General features: G+C 45.0%; 1 protein-coding gene across 1 annotated transcript; it reads left to right on the top strand.

Moving 5' to 3' along the window:
* The first annotated feature begins 875 nt into the window (after nt 1-875).
* On the top strand, nt 876-15,324 carry TMEM200C (transmembrane protein 200C). Its single transcript, XM_080378990.1, has 2 exons — nt 876-1,387; nt 3,657-15,324. The coding sequence occupies exon 2, from the start codon at nt 3,700-3,702 to the stop codon at nt 5,347-5,349; it is 1,650 nt and encodes a 549-aa protein (XP_080235116.1). The 5' UTR covers nt 876-1,387; nt 3,657-3,699; the 3' UTR covers nt 5,350-15,324.
* The last annotated feature ends 10,727 nt before the right edge of the window (nt 15,325-26,051 follow it).

Below are 26,051 nucleotides of genomic sequence, written 5' to 3'. Positions count from 1 at the left end.
TGTTGGATCCTTTACTTTTAAAAACATGGTTTGACACCATGAACACTCTCCTTCTTGCCCCTTAGTTTCTGGCAAGCCCACAGCATAGTCTTCCCACGCAAGAGCTCAAGCAGCAGCAGAAGAGGGCTGGTTTGGCCCGGGCTAGGTCACGCTCCAGCTTCAGGAGGAATCTAAAGCCAGTGTACAAAAAGGCACCTTCGGTCTACCCACCCTGGAAATCCACGTGATGTACGTTAGGAGCAAACCCCAAGCCACAGGATGAGTTTTCAGTATTTACTGAGACACCTGCCTGGGATTTGCCTCTCGAGCTCATGGCACACCCGTAACAAGACTAGACTAAGGCAATCAGCAGTAATCGCCTCTCATGAATAAGAGCGGCAGTGTGATGGGACACGCTAGATTATGTCTGGCTTAGGTGATTGCTTCAGTTCCATCAGTTTTCATGAAGCAGCTCAGGAGAAAACATCGTTTCCCGGTCTCTGCTGAAAATGAGAGGCCCTGGGTGACACCACTGACATATCTCAGCTGCCACTTTCCTCTTTCACCCTCTTTCTTCATCTTTCCACCTGCTTCTTGTCTTCCTCCCTTGCCAAACTTGGGGGGGACGGGGGTGGCTAACAAAGGCGAGGGGCCGAGGCTGCCGAGGCATCACCGTTGGGAAGGTGTGGGATGTTCTTCCCACTGTTGAGCTCCAAAGCCTGGGGCCTGGCAGTCCCTGGGAAGGCTCGGGAAGGACGGGACCTCCCGACCTGGGGGAGGAAGCCGAGGGCAGGCTGCACCGCATCGGCGGCCGGCCGGCGGGCAGGACAAGGTGGCCGGGCGCGGCGCGGCGCGTACAACATGGCGGGGCGAGGCGCGGCCGGGCAGGGCGCTGGGGGCGGGGCCTCCGAGGGCGGGGCCGGCGGGGCGGGGCGGGGCGGCGCGGGCGGGCGCAGGTGCGCAGGTGGGGGGCGGGGGGAGGCGGCCGCGGCCATCCTGCCGCAATTTCCCTGTGTCACGGCTCCCGTCTCCTAGCAACGGCGCCGAGTCCGGCCGGCAGCCGCGGCAGCCGCGCACCGCCCGCAGCGGCGGCGGCGCAGGCAGCGGCTCTGCCGGACGGCCGGCTCCGGGGCCAGGGCGGGCGGGTGCTGCGGGGGGCGGCCCCGCGGCAGGCAGGATGCGGCATGGCGAGGGGGCAGCGCTCCCGCGGAGCTCCCTGAGGCGGCCGGTGGCGGCGGGGCCGAGGGGGCGCTCGGCCCAGACCCGCCGCCCGCCCGCCCGGGGCCGTGAGGGGCGGTGAGGCGGCGGCGGGGCGGGCGCCGCGAGGGGATGCCCGCTCGGGCTGGAAAGTTTCTTCCCCGCGGCGGCTCGGCCGCTTCCCGCGCGGACTTCTCCCCGGTCCTCCTCGGTAAGTGACCGCGTCCCCCCGCCGCTGCCATTTTGACCGGCGGCGCCGTCCGCCGGCCACCCCCGAGCGGCGCTCCGGCCGGCGGGGCTGGGCGCCTTGCCCCGACAGCGGGGAGCTGCGGGGCCAGCCCGGCCGGCGCGGCGCCCCCGCCCTGCCCGCGGGGCACCCGGCGCCGCCAGCGGCACCCCCGGCCGGCGCACCGGGGCCGGAGCTCCGTCAGAACGGTGCGCGGCGGCCACTGCTCGGCAGCCGGAGCCCGGCGAGCCCCGTCCGTGGCGCCCGAGGGGCGGGGGGGGGTTAACCCGGGTGCCGTCAGCCCTGTTAAGGCTGTTTGCGGGCTTTACCGAGCGAGGTCGGGGCAGCGCTCGGGGGATCGCCAGCGGGGCCGGCGGCCGTGGGCTGGGGTGCGGGCGGAGGTCGCGGTCAGCTTGTGCGAAGGGTGGCTCCAGCCCCTGCCGGTCCCGGGCGGGTTTGTTGCGTTGCGGCCACTGGCAATGGCCGGCGGCCCGACGGTGCCTCCTTCGCGCGCCGAGCTCCGCGTTCGCCGTCGCCAGAACGGAGCGCCAGGCGACCCCGAGATGGGAAGGCTCCGCGGAGCCGGTTATCATCGGGTTTTGCTGTGGCAGAGGTGACGGGGTGCTGGCTATTGGGGCAGCAGAGAGAATGAGATCAGCGAACTGACAATTTGAGGAAAGTGTGCCCCGGTAATTACACTTCTGCATCGACAAAGAATGCTCTTCTTGCCTTCTGGGTTTTTGGCTTGTTTTTTTTCTTTTTTTCTTTTTTTTTTTTTTTTTTTGTGTTGGTGTTTGGGGTGTTTTTTTTTCTTAAATAAATAGTTCGGCGATTGGAAAGAGAAGGCAAGTCTCTGCCCTTTGTTTTGAGCGTGCAGCGTCTCGGAGAGTAATTTAACAATGTCCTGGGTGACACCACCCTTCTTTTTCTGGGGAAAATACAAACGGAGTATATGGGACAAAAAAAAAAATACCGCATCCGTGGCAAATCTGGGAATAGAACAGAAAATAAATGAGATTTAAAAGCTTAATGGGAGAAAGGGAGCAAGGTTTTGGGGGTGGGGGTGGGGGTTAGGTGCTTACTTAATTGCCTTCCAGTGCATTTAATGGAACTTTGTGAATCATATTATATTTGGTGCTGTCATCTTTTGCTCCCTCAAAGAAAAAATAACTGGACACTCAGAGAAAGCGGGGAGGGGATCCTGCTTCTCTGTAGCACGAAGGATTATCTTCCAAAAAGAATTGCAGTAGTGCAGGAATTGCTCCTACACACTGCATTTTGTAGCTCAGATTGCTGGAACAGAGAGGTGACTTCTGATGGGCCAGTAAAACAAAAGCCAAAAATGCTCAGTGTTTAGTCCCCTGCCCATTTCCCTATGAGCAGCCATTGCCGTTTCCCCAGGTGACTCCTGAGGCTTTGCTCCTCCTTTAATAAGATTTAACATGCCAGCTCTTACCCACCAGCCACCATCTCCCTTTTCTCAGGGAAGGGGGGGTAGGGGTGGCAAATTCACTGCTGTTACATAATGTTACCTGGAGCATTGCACATGTTCCCAAACCAAGAATGCCTCTGGACCGCAGATGGGAGATGAATTTCTGTAATATTGCAGATCAAGTGCAAATGGCCAGGAAGAAACTTTCACAGGGCACCACATTCCACTGTTCAAATGTTTCCTTTGCGCGTTTCACAGTAATTCCTTTCCCACTCACTTAAGCAAGGCAAGTAATACGTTTAACCTTCCCCCCAGTAATGTGTAAGTCATGTACTGAAACAAATGGCATCTCTAGTACAAATATCCTGCTTTGATTTGCCCCATCTCCTCAAATCCTGCGTGACACCGCTAAGCACAGCCAGCGTGCAGTGTAACCCCGGATCCTGTTAGGGAGTAGGGGCTCAGCATCCTCTGAGCTCTGGCGCTTTGCAAGCCCCTTCTGGGACCAGCAGGGTCATTTCTCTGTTTACACCAGCAGATATCACTCCCTCTATCGTTTACCTGGAGAAATTAAGAAATTAATTAGCTGTTTGGCAAGAATGTAGTGGGGCACATGGCTGCTTCAATGCTGTCAGTCTGCCGGTCTCTTTCTCATACATGGGAGCTGTGTGGGCAAGGGAGATTGGTCTCTTGGTGTTAACTCCTGTCCCGCTTGTTGAGGGTTTTCATTAGCAGGAGTTTGAATGAGGAACAGAAAACAGAAACACCTTGTGCTGCAGGTCTGCCGCTGGTCCTCATCCTCTTTTCTTGCTTCCACTGCAGGAGCTGGAGCGGCCTTAGGGGGCAGTGCTCTGGGTAGCCAGCCATGATCGCCACTGGAGGCCTCCTGAGGATCTCTGCTAGGAAACAGGACCCCTTGCGACCCCAAAGCCAAGTCCCCAAACGCAAACGCAAGGCCAAAAAGAAGCGCAAGAACGATGTGGTCGTGGTGAAAGGCAAGCTTAAGCTGTGCTCCCTCTCGGGGCTCATCGCCCTCTGCGGCATACTGGTACTGCTAGTGGGCATCGCCTTGGCTGTGGTAGGCTACTGGCCAAAGCCCAGCCAGGTGTACAGCGAAGGCACTTTCACTGGGGGCCAGAAGCTGGCACCGCAGGGTGGCACCCCAAAAAACCGCTCCTGGAGCCAGGAAGGGGCACAAGCAGGGATCCATCCAGAGCCACCCACCAGAGCCAGCACTTCCACCACTGCTACCACCCGGGGGTCCCTACAGTCGTCCCCTACTTCCTCATCCCCCCAGGCCTCGGTGGGTTTCCTTTTCCGACTTTTCTCGAGCTACTTGCATTCAGACAAGCTGAAGGTGCTGGGCCCCCTCATCATGGGTATCGGCATCTTCCTCTTCATCTGCGCCAATGCAGTATTGCACGAGAACCGTGACAAGAAGACCAAGATCATCAACCTGCGTGACCTCTACTCCACTGTCATCGATGCCCACAGCCTGCGGGCCAAGGACAGAGGCGCCCCAGCCTCAGCCCCTCTCAACGGCTTTGTCAACTACGTGCAGTCCCGGGGCCTGGAGCTAAAGCCTGGCAGTGAAGGCCTGGGTGCTGCAGCCATGCTGGCCAAGAGCTCCTGGCCACCGGGACTGGGCGTCTCCCTTTCCCCACCGGACCTGGCATCCTCGCCACGGTGTTCCTCCTTTTGCACCCCACCGCCGCCACCCAGCCTGGCTGAGGCTGTGTACAGCATCTACCAGGAGCATGCTGCCCTTGCTGGCCGCACTGTCACCAGCCCACCCTGCAGCCCACCAGAGAGCTGGGGCCGGTGCAGTACAGCCAGCTCCATTGTTGGCTCTTCGCTGAGTGCTTTTGCCCTCCTGCCTTTGGCGCCGAACGGTGGAGGGGGAGGCTGGTGGAGGCCCCCAGGTGAGCGGGGAGCTCAGGAGATCCCACGGGGGGAGTTTGAACTGAGCCTGACTGACCTCAGCAGCAGCCACATCAAGGGAGGCTGTGGGACGAGGAGGCACAAGCTGGTCCTCAGGCGGCAGAGCACCAGCTGCTTGCCTGATGCCAGGCGTCCCCTTTTCCCCGAGCCACCTCAGTCCCCGGCTGTCAGCACGGGCCTGGACTCCAGCCTCTCAGTAAAGGCATCTTCTAGCTACTCCAAATCTCTGGATCTGGGTGGGTCACCGCCCTCAGCCCCTCCTGTCATCACTGGGACGGACTCCCAGAGCTCCCAGTTTGAGCCTTCCAGCAGTGATAAGGGCTACAGCCACCTGGAGGAGGCAGGCACCTCCTTGGAGTCAGTTGCCAACACCCCAGCCAGTAAAATCCAGGACTGTGAGGAGGAACCAGCTGAGAAGACAGACCCTCTCAAGGCTACCAGCAGAGAACAAACAGGGGAGCAATCCCAGCAAACTCAAAGACAGTACACAAATAAAGAGAAACTCTTTATGATTTCTAGGTCGCATGCTGCATTAGGGCTGGAGGATGGGGAACTGGAAAATACTGGCATCTAAACAAAACAGAGAAGGCACAAGGACACCTTGCAACCCTCCTCACCTTCCCCCTTTCTCCATCTCCTTGTGGACTTACGAAAGAGATCAATATCCAAAGAGATGCAGTATGTTACCCTTGAAAATTGAATTCCGTAAATCCTGTAGATGACTTCAGGAAGAAAAAGAAAATCCCTTCTGTCTGATCGTGATTGTATGTTCCATGCAAACCAAATTGTATTAAATATCCACAGTCCAGCAAGTTCTTTGGATCAGATTAATACAATTTCAGACAGTATAACTGTGCACTTTACTGTTTTGATTTCCAAGTGCCCCTTCTTCTCTGATTTCTTTCTTGCTGATTTGCCACTAACTGCTTGAAAACTGCAGGCACCTTTATAAGCTCAAGAGCAACGTGGTCTTCAGATCAAGAAAGCCGAGCTCTCTCTTTGTTTTGGTTCAATCACTGAAAAGTTTGCAAGGCCTTAAGTATGACGTACCTTGACAAAGAATGAGTTTGTTTAAATTCTGGGAAAAAAATGACAATTTAGAAGAGATTAGAGCGGAACAGAGCTCTGATGATTTATTTAAAACCATTACATTCCTGAATCCAAAATACCTGCTACTACATGATACTTTATTAAGTATTATTACACATGTATTGACTAATAGCATTAAAAGATATTTTTTTTTAAATAAAATATTTACAAACAAAACTGCCACACACAAAAGTCCTTTATTTTGGTAAGTAATTACAGATATCGGAAACCTTTTGTGTTTATATTGTGAGAAATTATAGAGATGCTATGAGGCCAGAGGTTTGCTTATGCTTTCAAGCGGGTAATTAATAATTTAGGAGTAATTTCAGAGTAAATACTGGTTCAGTCTGAGAAACCACACTTTAATTTGATCAGCAGATTCTGTCTCTGTTTCTAACAGTGCTGTGTGACAGCTGAAGAATTGTGAGATTTTGACATGCTAAAGAAAAAAAAATTAAGGAGTTTTGACCTATTAAAATTAGACTTTTCACGAGTAACACATTAATCTCAAAGTGCAGCATATTCTTTCTGGATTTTTTACTTCCCTGATAACTGTTGCATTAAGCATTTCTGCTGTTACAGTTCCTATTCGTGAATGCATGTGCATAAGCTTCATTTTGAAGCCCTGTCAATCTCATAGCAGTTGGCCCTATTGAAGTCAGCGGAGGTTTCTCACTGACTTCAGCATGGTGAGGATTCCTTCCTGCGTGAGGAAAGCATCAGGTTTCCCAAAGGCTGGAGATTGCCTTGTCTGTAGGCAGATTTTTGGTAAATTGATGATCTGTTTCATTTTTGTAGCTGCAGCATGGCAGGCACTCTTTTATTTTGCTAAAACAGCTTTAAGTGCTCAGAAGATTTTGTCAATACCTCAGATTTTAAATATGTATGTGGCATTTCACTACTACGGGAAGAGGAATTGACATTAAACAAATACAATGTGTAGGCAGGCAAGAGTCTTTCTGTTGCAATTAAAATTTTTCTTACAGTTTCGTGTTTTAAAATGCTTAGTTACATATTTACCTACTTACATTACAATACATTGCAAAATGGAATATAACTATCACTAAATGCAATTGCATTTAGTAATCCAGCAAAATTCTTTCTTAAATAAGGCTAATTTAGAAGAAAAATAGGAAAAAAAAAAAAAAGAACAATTTGCCATGTCAGAATCTTGAAACTGGAGAAGCAGAAAGTGCTTGTTCTCTGGAGCAACAGAGACATCCGGGCAGCAGTATCTTTCCTCCTGTCAGTGGCAATGAGTGCATTGACAATAGGAACATCAGTGTGGCATTTTTTTCTATCAAACTGCTAGCACAGAGCTGGCAAAAATACGTTGTAAAGGTGCCTGGACTGGCATGGGCTGGATTAGGTGCCACGTGAAGTGGCGAGCAGGCAGCTCGGCTGGTGCTGGCATTTGCACGGGTCTTTCCTTTTAGTTCCCCATGGGCGATGCCCCTGTACATCTGATCCTTCTCCTGGGACTTCCAGCAAGATTTATGAGATGATGTATCTGAGCAGTGTTACCTGGTGCTGGCAGAGATGTTAGTTATTGATACAACTGAAGACACCTTGTTTGTTACCTTCCATGTAAAAACCCTTCACGGAGGTACAAGGGAAGAGGCAAGTCATGTGTGCTACTTACTGGGGCGTGGGGTCCTTGTGAAGATGTGGCAGGGGGCTGTTATATTCTGAGAGGGAGAAGCAAATGCTTTTTTAAATATTCCTAGTAAATCTTTAGTCATCTGAATTTACAGTGTGCTCTGGAAAAAAACAACTTTAAAAAAGCCTCTGGGTGCTCCTTAGATTGATTTAAAACAAAGCAGCGCAGTAATTCTGATGATGATTAATTTACTGCAAAGCTTCCTGAATAATAACATTACAGCAGAATTTGGGTTTAATAAATAAAATTATAGCTTGTTCCTGTGTTGCCAAAAAAAGGTGTGAAACATGAATTTTCATCAAACTGGATTTTTTTATAACAGCAGCTAGAAGTGATTTGTAACATAGATTCATAAGCAGAGAAAGCTGCCTCTCTCTGTTTGCAAGTTACCAAAAAACCTGTCAATATTTTTTAAAATTTATTAATTAAAACTATTTGTTCAGCTACTTATTCAGTGGTGGAGTTGGGAGTCAGAAACTTTTGTTTAAAATTCAAGATGGACAAGTAGGTTTAACATGCCTGTGTGTTGGAAACAGCTAAGAAATCCAACCCCCGTGCACCAGCTGTGACTGCTGTAAGTACCATTAGCCCTGGAGAGAAATGCAGCAGCTGGTAAGGAGCTGAGCCATTGCTGGTGAAACCACCAAGTGATGGGAGTGCCAGGGTTTGTGCATTGACCCGTTTTGAGTCTCTCCCAGGTGGTCCTGACCCTGCTCAAGACTGCCAGGCTCCCTCTTGGCCATCATTTGTACATCCTGTCATATGCTTATATGTTTTCTCCAATCTAGTCTCTTCTGTTTAACCTTCGTCTCCAGTGTCCTGCCACCAAGTATTTCCTGCACAGTCTTTTCAAGAGCCAACAAGCTGCCTCTACTTACCAGTATCTGCCTGCCTGCATGTTGCAGAAAGAGATGTGCTCCCACACAAAATGTTTATTAAGAAGGAATCATTTGTCCCCCTATTTCAAAAGTGATATCCCTGAAGATATGTTAAGCTAGAATACCTAGGCATACATTTTTGCTATGGAAAGATCAGATTTTGGTCCAGAAATACGCCGTTTGGTTTAATTTTTTTTTAACATAGAAGTGCTGTGACATTTATATTAAATTTCAAGATGAACAATTAACTTCTGCCTGAGCCCTCAGAATACTCCCCTCACTAGGTAGAAGGCCATGTCTGTACATTATGATGCTGCTGGACCAGTCTGAGGACACAGGCAAATGCCCTAATTGTACTCCAGTCTTGCTGCTGTTTATTACAAAATCATCGGGACTCTGGAGAAACTGCTGACATGATTGTACTGTAACCCAGTTCTGGCTCAGTTTTCGCTGGCTACCAATGTATTTTAAATCCTTGTGTTAACCTGCTCAGCTGAACTGATTTACCAAAGTCCCCAACTGTTGACATACCAGCTATATATCTGGACTGTAGCACAGATTTCTTACCCTGTATTGTTTAGATACATTTTAAACAACGTTTTCAAGGACTGGTGCTGCCCAACAGTGAGTAGTAGTGCAGTAGTGCACATACAGATATCAAATTAGGCAACTAACATAGCTGTATATCTGCAGTCTGAGATAGAACATGAATTCCCCTAACAGCCAAAACAGTTTACACAGAAGTAGCAACGCGACTTCAATTAAACAGTAATTTTTATTAAAAAGTAATAGAGATGGCACAATGATAAAGCTTATTGCATTTCAGTAGGAAGAACAGCCTTTGATAATGCTTAACAGTTTTTCTTTCTAAAGAATATGTTCATGCGGATGCAATAGAACAGGACTGTATATATAGCAAGAAATGAGGATTACTAATAATTTAAGTAGATCACCAATTAATGCTTTGCCTCATTAACATGTTTCAGTCCCTCAAATTTCTCTTTGCATGTCAAAATAGGGAAAGAGAGAGGGAGAAAGCAAAGAAAGTAACAACCAACCTCTGGTCATAACCTAGCCAGAAATCAGACCTTGCTACATAAAACCCACATGAAACACAAGTTCTCAGTGGTAGCTGATGATTAAAATCTTTTAAAAAATACAGGGTTTGTTGGGGGTTTTTTGCCTTTTCTTCTTCTAGACCAATACATCAAACTTTCCTCAGAAAAAAAATACTTTCCATATCACCTCTCCAAGACTGTCAGTAGCAATAATGCAGTGCTTTATCCAGGCTGCTTAATTACTGGTTTTCACTTGGGGCACACAAACAGTGAACAAGATGCACAGCATGTGCAGGCACAGTGTGAGAGGATAAACAGGGTCTCACAGCCACAGGAAAAAATCTTCCATGGAGGAGTACACTTATCAATTTTATTTCAGAAGCCAGGCTTTCTATTTACCACTTCCAAAACCTCCAAAGCGGAAACCTTTACGTGAGCACACTAGATAATATCTTCTACCATTTAGCTTTCGCTGTAAGTGTGGAGAGAGAGGAAGCCCCTGGACATCCAACGGAGGCAGGCACGATTAGGTGAAATGGCATCAAAATCTGGATGGGGGAACTAGGCTACTAGAAAGGATCTGACTGGATCACAGCGTAATAATTCAGGAACTGAAGAAGTACGGCCTGTGTCTATTCACTGTTTAGTCTTTTATCTATATTTTAATTAGATGCAGTGGAGCCACAGTACTACTTTTAAAGTTTTTCTCTCCATTGTTATTCATCTTAAATTACATTGTGATGAAATAGAAAGCTTGTTTGGTGAAAGTATCAAAAGAGATGCAAACTAAACAAGTTGCAAAATCACTATTAAAAACTCCATCAGTGAGGTTTCTTTCGCTCTCCTCAATCTAAGATTTTGAGTATTATGTTTTCTTTTTTCCTTTCCCCTTTCTCCCATGAAAAATTTAGTTCTGGGAGGCCACATAACTGATACTGTCAGACCAGAAGGTAGAAATGGGGAGAGATTGTTTGGCTTTAGAGAAGCAGCTCATTCCCCACTACGCTTCATGGCTAAAGTAAAAAATGACAAGTAAAAAGTGAATGTTCAGCATTCAAGTGATTAATATATTATCTTCCTGAAGGTTTAAATGAGCTCCAACTTTAAGGAAAACATAACCCACAAGGTCAGGGTATAGTTACTGCCAAACAATTGGAAGACCATCACAATTTTTACTGAAATAGCTAAATATATCAAGATGGATCATGGGTTGGTTTAAGTTTTCTATTTGCTGTGAACTGTGAAACATAAGACGTCGCAATACCCACCATCACAGAAGACAGTACAATACCATCACGTACCCTAGGATTGCTCTTTGTTCATCACCACTCCCTGAGACTGGGCACGCTGCTGGCACATCCCCCCTGAGCTGTCCGGGAGCAGGCTAATACCGCACCATGCAGGTCCCATTTTGTTGCCGTTAACTGAATCGGCCATTTGTAAAGGAGCAGGACTTCATAACGCGACCATCGGTTTGGGTAGGAGGTGGAGCTGCTAATATCATTGCAAACAGAGGTGGCTTGGTACAGGGTGTGGTGCAGCTCCCTTCACACCTCGGAGCAGCACAGAAGCTTGTGGTAAGGTCTCACAAAAACCAGCTTGCTCAGGCCTGGCAAACCAGTGTTTCTGAGGTCTACCACAGGAAAGTCACCAGAGGCAGCTCCATCAGGATAAATCCCCAATGAGCTAATGTGATACTTCTGCAAACCATAAAATTGCTTTCCTCCCTCATCCCTGAAGTGTACTTTAGGTCTCTCTGAGGGGTGTAGTGTGCTTTTGCTTCACTGACTTTACAATCAAAAGTAATTTTAAAGAAACACAGTTTGGTCTCAGAACCTAATAGAACCTATTTTTTTAAATGCTTATAGAGTCCCTATTAAAACCTCACAGTTCTTAATGTATTTCTCTCTAACATGCCTTGGGTGACTATCTTCCTCTGTAAAAACAAGGCAGAGAGGTCCAGCCACAGACAAAGTGTGCAAGGACCAGATTTATTTTTTTTACAGGGAGAAGAATATAGGCAGTGTGCAGCGATGACAAATCAGGCGAGTAGCCTACTGTGGAACAGAGCCTTGAACACTTGTCCTCTGACAGGAGATCCATCCCTTGTCTTTAAGGGAGCCTCTTTCTGCATGCACTGAAGTGCTAACCTATTTCACTATCTTTAAGACTCATCACACACACTATTACAGGAAATAACTTCACAGAAGCATTAAGACTTTCTGAAGACCTCCCCACAGAACATTTAAGGACACAAGCAATATTGGGCATCTGATGCCATTCTGTTTCAAATGAGGAACTTAAAATGAGAAGAGGTAAAGTCTGACACTGCTTATTAGTTTACTGTGGTAACACAGCATAAGGTGATGATAGTAGCAGCTCTTTGGGGTTTGGAAACTTTAATCTGGCTGCTGGCACTGCTAACTTATTTAACAGTACAGGCTGCCTTAGTGCTTGAAAAAGCAAATAGGACAGTTCCTGTCCTTGTGTCTTTGCAACATGTACAGTGTCTGGAGCAGCAGCATTGAAACAAGGGCAGCTGCTAAGGCTGTGTCACTACCTGATCAGAGAATAACACAAGCAAGCTGTGGAAGGAAGCTGGGGGTTTTAGACCCTTAAGCTAGAGTTTTGGTGCATTGTCACCTTAATGAAGTGGTTGCACTTTTTAAGGAGCTGTTTGGGACTGATGCAGAAAACATGAGGATGCCTTCCTATCGATGTTCTTTGCAAGGATCTACTGCCTCTGCTCTGGCAGACACGGGGGAAAACCTGGATAAAAGCTGTAGCACAGTTCCTGTCCTCTCCCTGGGAAGCTGGACCACCCCAGGGCCACTGGGGCTACAGCAGCCATTTCTTCCTGGCTTGGTGCACACATCCATCCTGCATAGCTGCCTCCACCTGATGCATCCAGAGAAACCAAGGGGCCTGAAGTCAAAGGAAGCTGACACATTCAAAGTAATTACATTTGTAAAGCAATATTAAGATAATGTTTACTATATCTTTCATTTCACCAGCAAATTGCTGCAGTCCTCTACTCAAACATTTTATGCCTGCTGATTCACCAGCAGGTTGAATTAATTCTCATATAGGCAACAGATTTCTTGACAGAAGTGTCTTCCAGCAAGCTGTATTAGATACGTATTAAAAATGTTCTGTAGAATATATTAGTTTAGTTTACAGTTGTAGACAAATCTCAGTGGCAATTCAGGCAAATATACTTTAGGTAACTGCCACCATAACAAGGACAGAACTATGCTTTTCAGCAAAACTGATAAAGAAAGTGAATGCAATTATTTTGTTTAATCCCAGCCTAGAGAAATGGTTAGGTGGGAGACAAGAATCAGATTTGTATCAACAATAGCTCCTTTATGTATAATTGCCATCTTACAACTCAGCCTCTTGGTAGAAGTGGAAATTTTTACCCCACCGGTGTTCAGAAATTCCCAGATACTTAGGTAGATTCAAGATGTCAAAACATTAGGAAATTAAGGCATAAGTTATTCAAATTATTTTAAAATGAGATGTGGATTCCTCTGGGCAGTTGGAATGCTTATAAATCTCAGGGAAAATGAAAATACTCCCTAAATATCTTCAGATATTCCTAAAACATTTGTTCTTTAACACAAAACCAGAATACACATAGCAAGAGGGGTGGGGGTGGGGGGAGCACTTTGGAGAAGGTTTTTGCTCTGTGGAGAAGGTTTTTGTCAACAGGAGCTTTAGGTGACAGAGGTAGCATTGGTAAGTAATATATCCATTTCAAACACATGCTGATAAATGTTCCATACTACTACGATGCTGGATTGCCTAATCTTTGTTTGCTTTCTTTTCTGCCACATAGAATTGCATTATACATAGTAAATGGGAGCAGTATCTAGCATGTAGCCTTCTCTTAAAATGTGTATTTGATAAGCATAGGGAGTATTCAGTCTTCATAACTATGAAATAGCAATCAAAACAAAAAGTTTACTATATTAAAATACATAAGCATTAGAAGGTCTTCTTCTGTCAAGAAGAGTCCTGAGAATTGCTCTGTTTCTCCTCTATCAACTATGACAACTTAATCAGCTTTTGTTTAAATGAATAATCTGTTACAGTACAGAGTGTAAGCAATTATGTTACACATGCTAGAATCTGCAGACTGCAGCAACACAACTGATATAAATCATCATGTTTATGCACAACTAAACATTACTTTTATGTAGCCCAAAGAACTAAGCCAAATCCTGAAACCTGAAATTCTACTGCAACACATGGAGTAACATATGCACTCAGGGTAAAACAGGTGTCCTAGATGGAGAAAGTCATGAGGAAATAGCTGATCTCATCTCATCGCAGCAGTGATTTAAAGGCATAAGCATGGTGATCAGAGCTGCTTGAAACAGGAGGTTAGCCTGAGCCAACCCAAAGTTACCAAAAAAGAGGAAAAAAAAAAAAAAAAAAAAAAAAGAAGAAAACCCAAGTAGTAACTGAAGGCAATGCCAAGGAGCCTACCTGCTGCCTATGAAAGCAGTGGCATCTCAAAAGGAAAGAGAAGCTCTCCCCACCAGCACTACGTCATACACCAGGCGTACAGGAAAGGGCCTATGTTAAGACAGAATTGATTTCCCCCATGGCAGGGAGATCCTTAGTGCTAAGTTGCTGCTTTTGGGCCCTGTGGCACCATGGCTGGTGCATCCTTACATCCTGAATGGATGTTGCCCCTTCAGAGACTGGTGGAGCGTTTCCTAGTATTGCAGGCTGCAGCACAGAGACTGTCCTTCAGCGAGGAGCAGGGATACTGGTAGCAGCAGCCACCTCAGAATCCCTCAGCTCACCCTGTAGAGAAGCCCAGCACCCTCAGGAACATGGAGGAACCATTTCCTCCTTCTCCACCCCAGTTACTCACACCACATTAGTACTGACCTATGTTTACATGTCCAAGGTTAGAGCCAGCCTGGGACGGGACAGCCCATGACCCTAAATCCTGCATTCTGCTGCTGCTTCTCTGTGTCATCTGCATAAATTGAAGACTGCAGGAAGAACTTGTGTCCTTTCTGTCTGATTTTACACTGTCCTTTGTAGGTGCTGGTTGTTTAGGTGCTGCTCTGCGAGGCCCTGATACCGGTACGTTTGCTGCAATCCCATTTTGTGCTGGCTGTGCTTTCCATTTGCAGTAAGCCAGCAGCATGCTTGCTCAGTTATTCCAAGCAGGGTTACAGCAGCTCACGGACTTTGTGATGGCTCAGTACCCCCACTGAACAGGGGCTCTGCAAATCAGAGCAAAACAGGCTTGCAAGCAGCTGACTAACTGCCAAAGTGAGCTAGCCTGGAGCCTTTACCAGCTCGAAGGGGTGATGTTGAGCACCCTGCCCTGCAGCAACAGGCTGTCACAAAAGCATCCTAGCGATAAAGGGAACATGGTGCAGTGAGCATTGCCCTTGCTGCAGGGTGTTTGCTACTCAAAAAGGGAGCAAGGGGTTCCAGCTGGGAAGTGCAGTCAGATGCAGAAGCATCATGAAAAAGGAAGAAGTCTGGGACCCCATGCCAAACTAATAAATGGGGTGGAGGGAGAATAAAACTGAAGTAGCATAGAAAATAAACAGCAATGGGAAAAGGCAGTGTTAAAGGAAAGCCTAGTGATGGGGCAACGAAGCAACTTTGCAGATTCTACGAAGATGTGCTCCTGACGATGGGAAAAGGAGATGTAGTTTCAGTGCCTTTCTGCCTCAGAGAGGCAGATTTAACTATGTAAGTATATCTCCTGGGTATAAAGGAGGTAGGTAGACCTGATTTTAAGCACCACCTTCACATGCACTACCACCTCGTTTCTAAGCACAAAATGCCAGTCAGTTAAGCAATGGCTCATGTCCTGCTCTTAAAAACAGAACGGTGTCACTGCAAATCCTGTAGCCAAGGTGGGTGGCAGCATGGGGTAGGTGGGTGGTGTGCAGGACAAGCCAAGAGATAGTGTGCAGGCATACTGGGGAACAGACACTCGGCTTTTGCCCTCAGTGAATACTAAGACATTTATCTCTTCTCCACTCCATAAAACAAATAGAGGCATGAGGGTGTCAGGCTTTTATCAGATGAATAGTTCTCCTCAAAGCTTAAGCTCCTGGAATTATGAGGTAGCTTTACAGCACTTCTCATGCATTTTAAGTTTTCTTGTGCCAGCAAAAGAAGGGTTAAAAAAAGAAATCAAACCCAAACATGAGCAACAAAGAATCAGCGTGGAAGGGAAGTTAAAATGAACTGAAACTTTTAAGTATTTTTTTTTTTTTAAGCCAGGCTCAAGATTTGATTAGGTCTTGACTAACAACGTTATTGACCCTAAAAATAAATTTATAAATCCCATCATAACAGCATCTAAAGGCTTTCAGTTATTCAGGCTGACCTTACATTGTTCATATTTAAATAATTATTTCCAGTTATTTTATGTACAGAATTAGTCGATAATTTCAATTATCAACCTCTGAGGCTGTTTGGGGGGTTTTAATAAAGCCAGTCAAGAGTAAAACAATCTCTTTCACAAAGTCAAACCTGAGAGAAGAAAACCTTGTTGCCAACAGAGCCACAGGGTCTCTTGGAACCACCTCATTCTCCCTCTCAGCAGGCCAAGGTCGCTGCTCAGTCTACGCTTACCACAGGTCACCAAAAGCAAGAAAACAGCACCAGCCAGGATAAGACTCAGGAATCAAGTCCATAGATTAGTATACAGATAAAAACTAGTTATTCTGTGAAGCAGCATGCTCAGATCAAGATACAGTATTTGGAGGCAAAGTATTACAAAAAAATATACTTTTCTCATGTGCAAAAGAATCTCTGCATTTGCCAGATAAATTTCATTAAACAGAATTCCAGCCAGTCATCAATAACAGACTTTATTGTGCAGAAAGCTGGAGGTTTGGTTTGTTCTCAACATCATCAGCTAAGACCTCAGTGTCACTGATAGCACTGAGTCAGCTAAAGTCTGAGCAGTATTTAACCTCAAATCAACTTAATTCTGAAGAATACTTATGAACCAACCAGCATTTAAAGCTCAGCCCTCCATCTAAGGAGATTTTATCACAGAAAACCCTCAGTAGATCTCCAGCTCCAGTCCACTACTCACAAGTAGAGCTGAACAGCTGCTTTAGCTAAGAAAAGAGTCAAACTTTACACTGAATTTCTAATACATGTGTAGTCACATTTCTGTGATGCATTTACTTAGTAAGTGTATCACTATTTCATGCTTATTCAACATTATTTTGTTCTTATTCAAGAGCATAAGAGTTGAACCAGGCACCTACTAGCAGATAATAAATACTGAATTTCTGGCAAAGAGATATGTAAACTACTATCTTATACAGGTGATCAACTCTCTTTACATTAAGAAACTGAAGGCTGCAAGGTTACCAAGCAGCCAGGCAGCAGTTTGCTGGGTTTTTAGTTTTGAAGACAGAATTGCTGAAGTGGTATGTCCAGTTTAAAAACCAAGATTTGGTTTTCTACCTCTGATCCAAGTACTGAAATTTAAGATGAGAAACCTTAAGTATCTACATCTTGAAACTTGGAAAATAATTTTAACATTGCTGAAAGCAATTGTCAGGATGTTTTCAGCTGATCTTAAAAACAGTTTTCTAATTAAAAGATTAAAAGTTAGTCTCCAGAATGGGAAAGAAAAAAACCTAAGGTGGTTTTAGGTTTTTTGGAAAGTAATTAATTTCTCTCCTGTGAGTGTGAAAAGCATACTCTGGTCTAAGTATATAGGCTCTTTAGAGTCTACTTATGGGACTTGCTCCATGTTTCTGCTGCACAGGTCAGAGACCAAAGCTCACAGCAGCAAGCCAGCTTCAGAGGTGTTAAGCCTACACAGTGCCAGGATTTAAGCCCACCTGGGAGTGGTTTTGAGAAGGAAACTGTACAATACAATTATACTAAGTTGCTCAGGACTTATGTGCCCCCAGATGTGTCTTTTTGGCTCTAACTCTGAAGAGGCATTCCCACAAAGAGAACATTTATCAGTTTAAATGTTCCCAGGGAGATGGCTTTTTGAATGGGGGTACTCAAACACAATGCCTTGCAGTCCCGCATCTGCTTTTAGTTTCGTGACAATATGGCAAGAAAGAAAAAGATTATTTCTTAACAGAAAAATCCATAGTCTTGGTCTGATCTACCCCATCAACATTCCAGAGTGCCATAAGCCCGCCCCTTTCTTGGCTATGTGACTGCAACCCTTCAGCTGGGAGTCAGGTTGACTATGTAAGTATCTGGGACTGTGCAAGAAACTGCTTCAAGGCCAAGTAGGGGATTTATCTCCTGGAATGGTTTTGTTTTTTTGTTTGTTTGTTTTTTTTAAGTTGGAGGTTATGAGGAACAAGAGAAAGTTTCAGTAAATATTTTTAATTGAGGGATTATTCCCTTCTACCTGCATGTAGAAAAAAAAAAAATAGGGCTTTTATAGTACAGTATACTACCAAGGCAGAAGCCATGGCTAATGACAACAGAATATGCACACAGAAATGAGATGCCCTGAGAAGGTCAAATTGCTACACACCCCTGAAACTGCCTGCTCCTAGCTGAAGCATGAGGCATTTAAAATACCTGTAGCCAGGTGATTGTAGGGCTCCAACCTGAAGCTACCACTTTTCTGACGGCTCTGCCAACAGAAGATGCTGGCATCTTCCTGACATGAAGTACAGGTAAACAAGGAGGAATATCTGCTCTCTTCTGCATATGTAGGAAGTACAGGACTATAGGACAGAAAAGCCAGCTGGACAAACCAATATAATCTTTATTAATTTTAACTTAACCCCACAGATACAGTGCTTTTGCTCAGTTACATCTAACCCCTCAAAAATGTAGTGTCCAGGAGCAAGAACTGCCCCAGCTGTTCAAATGGCAAAGACCCATCTGATGTTTAGTGCCCAACAGAAACCAGTAACAGTATTCAGAATAAGGTATTAACAGAACACTCCTTCCTTTGGCTTTTGCATCCTGTTTATTAGAATAGGTAGTTTAGCAAACATCCAATTAAAACTACCCAAGAAGCAGGGAGATGCTATTGTCAAAGACTCCTCTCAGCTTACTCTGAAAACAATCATCACTGCGGTGCAATTTGGCATTTAGTACTTTCCAAAAGAGGGGGAGAATGAAAAAAAAAAAAAAATAAAATCACAGCCAGTGGGTAATATTTAATGCAGGTTCTCTCCCACCCCAATGTTATACCATTGCTTCAATAACTCCAGTTACATTAAGCTAAACCCAATTAGAAGAAATAAGCAGACTGCATTTATTTTCCACATAAACTGCTAGTGCTTGTAAAGCAAATTACTTAAAGGCAAGTTAGAGGAGGGGAAATAGAAAAAGAACGGTAAATGCAAGAATCAAAATTAATCAAAATCACTTCTGGAACTAGATTTCACAATCTAATTTCCCCTACAGTAGTCACAAAGAAGGGCAATCTGTCCACTTCAGCAGTATGAAGTTATTTTAATTTCAGAAACTCTCCCACCTGCCCTACTCATATCAGAAATATCTAATAACCAAATATATTTGAATTAAATAAAAAAACCACCAGGGAACAAAACGATGGATCCCCATGACTAAAGCAGAGCACCAACAAAATTCAAAGCTTATTTTATATACCCCATCATAAGGCTGAAAATATGCTGTTATGATTTAAACAGCATTATAGATGCTTATTTTGACTTGATTGTCATTAAAGACTGAAGAACTGAACACTTTATTTGGTAGATATTTGGTTTTAAGCACTATTCTAAATTATCAAGGTTAATCACAATGATGCACTTAAGTATTTGTTTTCACTTAACGCACCCAACCAAGTGTGCTCTACTCCAAGATAAATGAAATTAATTATCCTACAATCACCACAATAATCCATCCTAAAACAGAATTAAACTTAAATTGGAACCTGTACACATTAAAACCCCAAACATTTATGAGAGCAGGTTCACCACACATTTGCTACACTCCAGTGCCATCTGTCTATAAAAATATAATTAACATTTTCAATAAGAAAAAAATACAGCCTGTTGTAAAGCGTACTCAGTCCTAGGCCGTTGAATCCACTTAAATTCCTAAAATGAATGACACTGCTGATCCTTTTCCAAATTAAGAAATCATTAAGAAACACTGTTTTCTCAGTGTATACTTAAAGCAACCTTTTCTGGAAAACAAATTTGTCAGAATGTGCAGATACAGAGATGTACTATGGAAACGTTGCTTTTAACTGCTCCCCCAAATCAGCTTTGAAGTCCTCCTCTAGCACCGAGCAATGCAGCCGCTTTCTGAAGACCCCAGAGAAGCTGGGAATCTCTACTCTCAGATTTGCATTTAGAATACCATTTGGGGACAGCCTTTTGAAAGTCTGCAACCTTCAGTGAAGTGACACAGAAATAAAAGCTCTGCCAAGCACCGCAGGCCAGGGAGCAGCGAGGGACCCGGTGGGAGCACAAAGCGGGTTCATTAAATGCAGGGCCTTCCCCTTCCTACGCACAGGGCTGGCTGGCAGCCTTCCTCCCCTCCCTGGGAAAAAGGCACAAATACAGGGCTGCTTTTTTTTGCTTTTTTTTTTTCCTGTTAAAGGAATCTGGTAACAAGCTGGACAGGTTTGTAACAGCCTGATATGAATTTAACAGAGTGCACCCCAGCCGCTCTGCCCAAAGGTGTGCGCTCACACACCACGTACAAGGAGGCAAAACACCACGTGCTTAAAGCTGCCACTTTTTTTTTTGAGGGGGAAGCTGCTTTATCACACGCTATTCTGAAACGCACTTTTTTTTTTTTTTTTTTCAATGAAAGATGGAGCTTTTAAGAGCCCAAATACCGCTTTCCAGGGAGCGGTTATAGCAGGACTGGGAAGTAAGGCGCTTCTCAGCGCCTTCCCCCGCCGCTCCAGGCCCCGGCAGCGGCTGAGGAGAGCGCGGGGGCAGCCGGGCCCAGTCCCACCGCGGCCGGCTGACCGCAGCGCCACCTGCTGGCGGCACTCCGCCGTGTGCCCCCGCGCAGAGTCCCCTCCCCACCCGCGGGCGGGGCCGGCTCGGCTGCGAGGCACGGCTCAGCTCCGCGGCTGCAGCCCGCAACGTGCAAAGCAAGAAAACTTTAGCCCCGGCGATGGTATAAACCCCTTAATCTTTCTGCCAGAAATGAATATGGTTGTTAGTAAAGAACTGGATCAAACTCGTGCATACATGCAAGAGTACAACATAACTTCAGCTTAGGAAGGGGCTGTTGTGCCTCATTTCTTCCTCAAGGCACATTACAAGACAAATTCATTATGGATTCCTCTTCCTCGCCTTTTCTTTATATGAAGAACACTAGTGTTCCACCGCATTTTATTCCAAAACCACTATTTCTAGAAGTCAGGCAAAATAATTTTCTCATTAAGTAGCTACTCGTCAAAGGAAAGCATATTATTTCACAAAAGCATGTTAACAACAAAGATAGTCTACCATTTACAGACAGGCAGTGAACCATCACGTTGCAGTCACGGTTTGGAGGCGCAGGTGGGAGCAGCCGCAAGGACGGGGCAGGAGGTGTCCGCAGGCAGCACCCTGCGGGAAGTGGGTGAACGAAGGAGCAAACCAGGGCGGTGGGTCAGAGCGGGGGAGGCAGGGCGACAAGGAGCACAACAAAGCATGCATTTGGGCACCAGAGGTGTCTTGCAACAACTTTGGTACCAATGCATGAGTCCAAAGGGCATGATCCTATAAATCAGAGCTCATTTGTCTTTGTAATACGTATGCTTACATACCCATAAGTGTAGGTTCTCGTTTAGACTAGGCTTTCACCACTACAATATTCAATAATATTTCCCTCAGATTGTGTTCTACTTTTTTGCCAGTCTCCTAAAGAGACTGTTTTCTGCCAAAAATGGAGTTCACCACCCCCACCCCCCACCTCAGCCCAGAGCAGCTCAGTACCACCATGCTTGCCTGCTTTCTCCACCATCACCAAGTGTGGGTTCAGTTCACCAAGGATTGAAACAGCTTTATCCCGAACTTGTTGGCTGATTAGGTGCCTGTTCCATTGCTTCAGTTTTCTGCAAGCTACCATCTGTTATCTTTGCTTTTTCTTGTTCCTTTTCCATGCTTTTCAACACATCTGAACTTGCTGGCAACAAACCAAGTACTGACTTCGAGCAGATCCCTCCAGCTGCAAGAAGAGTCCCATCTGTAGCTTCAGGCTGTCCCCTCACCTCATTGATTTCTTTTTCTTTACTTGCAATTGAAGCCTCAGCAGTATTTTCAGATGGTTTATCATTAGCTACTACTGTTGAAGCAAGATTACATCTTGCAGCAGTTGCTCCTACTTCAGCCTTTGCAGCACTATTTGGAAGGTCTTCACTGGTGGTTTCTTCCACATCTTCTGTCTGCATTTCTTGCTTTTTACTCTCTTCCATACCACTGGAGCCCACATTAATTGAACATTCACAATAATAGTAACCAGACTCTTGTTTCTTCTTACGCATGGCACAGAGATCAATTTGACTAAAGACTTCTGTGCCAAAGTAAGTGTCTTCATATTCTTTATACAGATCCAAAAAATTTTTTCTGAAGCCCTAAATATTAAAAGAGCAACATGACATGTATATTACATATGTACGCACACAAGAATACATGTACTTTAGAAAGATACAAGATATATCAAGTATATCTTAGCAAAATGCACCACCATCCCCCTTAGATTAGTAATATAAACTTTCTGTAATAGTTTAAGCTGATAATGAGAAAATGTTGCAAATGAAAGTTATAGGAAGTATGGCTTTTGCTGAATCCTCTATCTACCTTGCCCTCCACAAGCAAAAACACATCAGATACCCAAACAGATCAATTTAACCCACCGTTACTCAAATTCATCCACCTAATTTTAGATATTTCAAGCAAGTTTGCAGTCACCACATCCATTGGGAAGCTATTCTCTAGTCACCTGAATTGCCTTTAGGAGGGATTTCTCTATTTCACCTGAAATTTACCTTTCTCAGCTTCATCCCACTGCTACCTTTACACACAAAAATTAATCCTTCTCCTTGGTGTACACATTCCACAACAGTAATTAAATCACATGCTAGAGAGTTTAGAAATAGAGTTTATACAACTTCCTTGTGAGTAAAGAAGTATTCAAAAGAAATTTAACTCAGTGACTTACTGTGAAAGCAAGCTCATTTCAGCAAGCCAGAAAATAAAAAGCACAGCAGGTCTTAGGTAGACGCCAAGCATTGCTAGCGTCCCAGTGGCCAAATGAATGCTACAGCAGTCATGGCATATAAATGAAAGTGTTTACTCCTACAGATGTGTTTTCAGATGCTGATGTGTTCTTTTCAGACTAAGGGGAAAAAAAGTAACTTCCACTGCCATAATGAAGGCACACGTTCAGAAACCATTGTAATTTCGGACTGTCAAGATTTAAAATTAGTCCCCCATCTGAGCAGTTTCTTTGCAGTTCTTCCACCAGTGAGTTTGGGCGCAGCAGCGCTGGCTCCCCTGTACAAGTCTTGCTGGGGTTGGGTTGGCAATCCAGCAATTCCATGGTGCCCACAGCTTTAATACAGCCAGCAACAGGCTTCCAATTTAAATTAGGGGCTCCCACAAAGCATTTAGCCTATAACAAACCACATATGCCAGGGTCACATACGGAGATGAAGTGAAGGACAGATGAATCATTAAGCAAGAGGGAATAGACTCCGCCTTTTCTTAACCTAATGAGCGAGCAAGTTAATAAGGCTCCGAGGAGCCCCTTGCATCACATTGCCTCAAAGATGACTCAGTTTGTTCAGCCCTGCTCCTGAATGCACAGGAGCGCACAATTAAAAACAGAAAAAAGTTTCTTTACAAGCTTCCTTCTTTGTAATGACAGCCTTTTTAGCAGGTGAACACACACGCCTCCCAGTGTGGAGATCGCCAGAGGATGGCCAGAATGGCCAGTGTCACCTGGACAAACCAGATATAAATAGCTTCACATCCAAAGACATCAAAGGTACTGCTGCACCTGATGACTGAACACTTCAAAGTTTAATTAAGCAAACTGCACACATTTTCCTGTGTCCCAGAGATACCCGTGTGTCAGTCAGCCGGGCTGTTCAGTAGCCAGGAGCTATGCGTCACCTTAACGCCACCAGGTTCAAGTTCTGCTGAAATGCAGAGGCACACTGCGCATGGGCTGTTTTCTGGACAATTCAGGAGGATAATGGAAACTCGAGTAAGGTCATGGCATTGAAGATAACTTATCGAGTAGCCAGAAGAGGGCAGGATTAAGACTGCCCTTTCATTAAAAAACTCCAAATATTTTAATACAATTATGTGACTCTGCAGGATTGCTGGTCTCTCACCACCTAGGTTAGACCACAGCTATTTGCAGACCTGCACCAAGTGAATCTACTTTAAACACCATAAAAAGCAAGAACAAGCATTACCCACTTTAGTATTGAGGTACTTGATCCACAGCTTTGCTGTGGGATAGGACAGCACAGGCAGCGCCCAGCATTGGGGCTAACAGCCAGCACTGACAAAAGCAGTTTTCAGTCTGCATGCTGGACAAGACTCCGACTACAGCAGATACTGAAGTAGATTCTCTTAAGAGGTGAACTGTCCCCTTTTGACTCATTGGAAAGAGACAGGTCAGAAAACTTGACGAGCCCATATTTTATACTTATGCCAGGAACACACTACACATTTTGAACCTAATCAACAAAGAGCACATACTGTTCCTTCAGTAGCTATTCAAACTAAATAGCACACAAACCAAGCTCTCCAACCTCTAGGGATCCTTAGGCACGTAAGTCAAAGATGCACAATTTCCTAAAATCAGATTTGTGGTTGTAGTAGTTTTAAAGAGAACCAGCTCCTCTGTCCCCACCGAAAAGCAAGGTCTGCAGCTACTCCACCAGTATAACCACATACCTGTCTTCATTGAAGTATTCTTGACATGTAAAATAAACAGGTAGTGTTAGTAATTTCTCAAGCTTCGTATAAACAGCACTTCAGTTGCATGAAGTACTTAAACCGCATCCTTATAACAAAGAAACTTACGGTATAAAGAAAGTAATTACAGCCAGTAGATGGCATCATAATAACTAGAGTAATATTTTTGTCTTATTCTTACTTCGGCATCTTCTGATGTTTAGGAAAGTTGATTTCTCTCCTGCAGTCTTTAGAAATGGAATATTATAGAAGTAGTCAGTTTTCCTCCTTTCTTTTCCCATTATGTTTTTATTTTGAAAAAGACACAGTAAGTTGTTAATATTCTCAGTTGACATGTCAGCTCTCCCAATACATACACACTGATCTTTGAGGTTAAGACTTATGTCCAGGGTTGTGCCCTATTAACCTCAGGGAAGTTTGTACATGGACATACAGAGTCCACATGACCCCTAATAACTAACTTTACAGCCCTGCTCCACTTTGGTTGCACAGCCCTGATGTGTAGAAGACTATTTTAGGAGTCATGATTGTAAGGTGCAAACAAATTTGCACAGGAATGAGTAAAGCTTGGTACACAAGGGAAGAGCAGTGAATATTGTCTACCTGGACTTCAGGAAAGCTTCTGACATTTTTTTCCCCCCATAAGATCCTCATAAAGAAGCTGACGAAATATGGGCTGGATGACCAGAGTTGGAGTGAAAAGGGGCTGAACAGCCAGGTCCAGAAGGTAGCGATTGGTGGCACAACGTCTAGTTGGAGGCTGGTAACTAGGTGGGTACCCCAGGGGTCAATACCAGGTCCAGTACTGTTCAGTATCTTCATCAATGGTCTGGATGATGGGGCAGGGTATACCCTCAGCAACTTCACTGATGACAAAACCAGGAGGAGTGGCTGATTCACCAGAGGGTCATGCTGCTATCCAGCAAGACCTCAACAAGCTGGAGAAACGGGCTGACAGGAACCTCATTAAGCTCAGCAAGGGGAAGTACAAAGTCCTGCCATTGAGGATGAACCCCAAGCACCAGTATAGGCTGAGGAATGACTGTAAAGCAGCTTTGCAGAAAAGGCCCTAGTGGACACCAAGTTCACCATGAACCAGCAACACTTTGTCCTTGTAAATGCAGCCAGCGGTATCCTGGGCTGCACTGGAAGTGTTCCCAGCAGGTCAAGGGAGGTGATCCTTCCCCTCTACTCAGCACTAGTGAGGCCACAGCTGGTGTCCTGGGTCCAGTTCTGGGGTCCCCATTTACTTGATATTCAAACATTCAAAGCTCTATACACTTGCATATTTATATATTTATATATTTATAATCAAAGAGATTGCATACATGAATCATACAATGCAGAAATAAGTCATATTTATGCTAGAGATCAGAGGAGAACATGAAGAAATTACTATCAGGTTTAAAGTAAAAAAAAAGGAACTGTAAAAGGAAGTGTGAAAATACTTTGGGCAAAAGTCAATAGTAATTCCTACATGCCTATTGTATATTTTCTTTTGCATTAGACATCGCTGATGCCTGTACTCATGAAATTCCCTATAGGCAGTATTAAAGAAAAAGCCTCCAGCACAGAACTATCAGTACTATCCAACTTTGATTCTACCACGTATACAGAAGGCAAATATCAAGTCAATATGAAGTACTTGAAGTACACAAATACAAGGTCATTTTCTTCAGCTATTATAG

Source organism: Falco punctatus (assembly GCF_963210335.1).
Source record: "Falco punctatus genome assembly, chromosome: 3".
Classification (NCBI taxonomy): domain Eukaryota; kingdom Metazoa; phylum Chordata; class Aves; order Falconiformes; family Falconidae; genus Falco; species Falco punctatus.
This window is presented reverse-complemented; position numbering and strand designations above follow the sequence as displayed.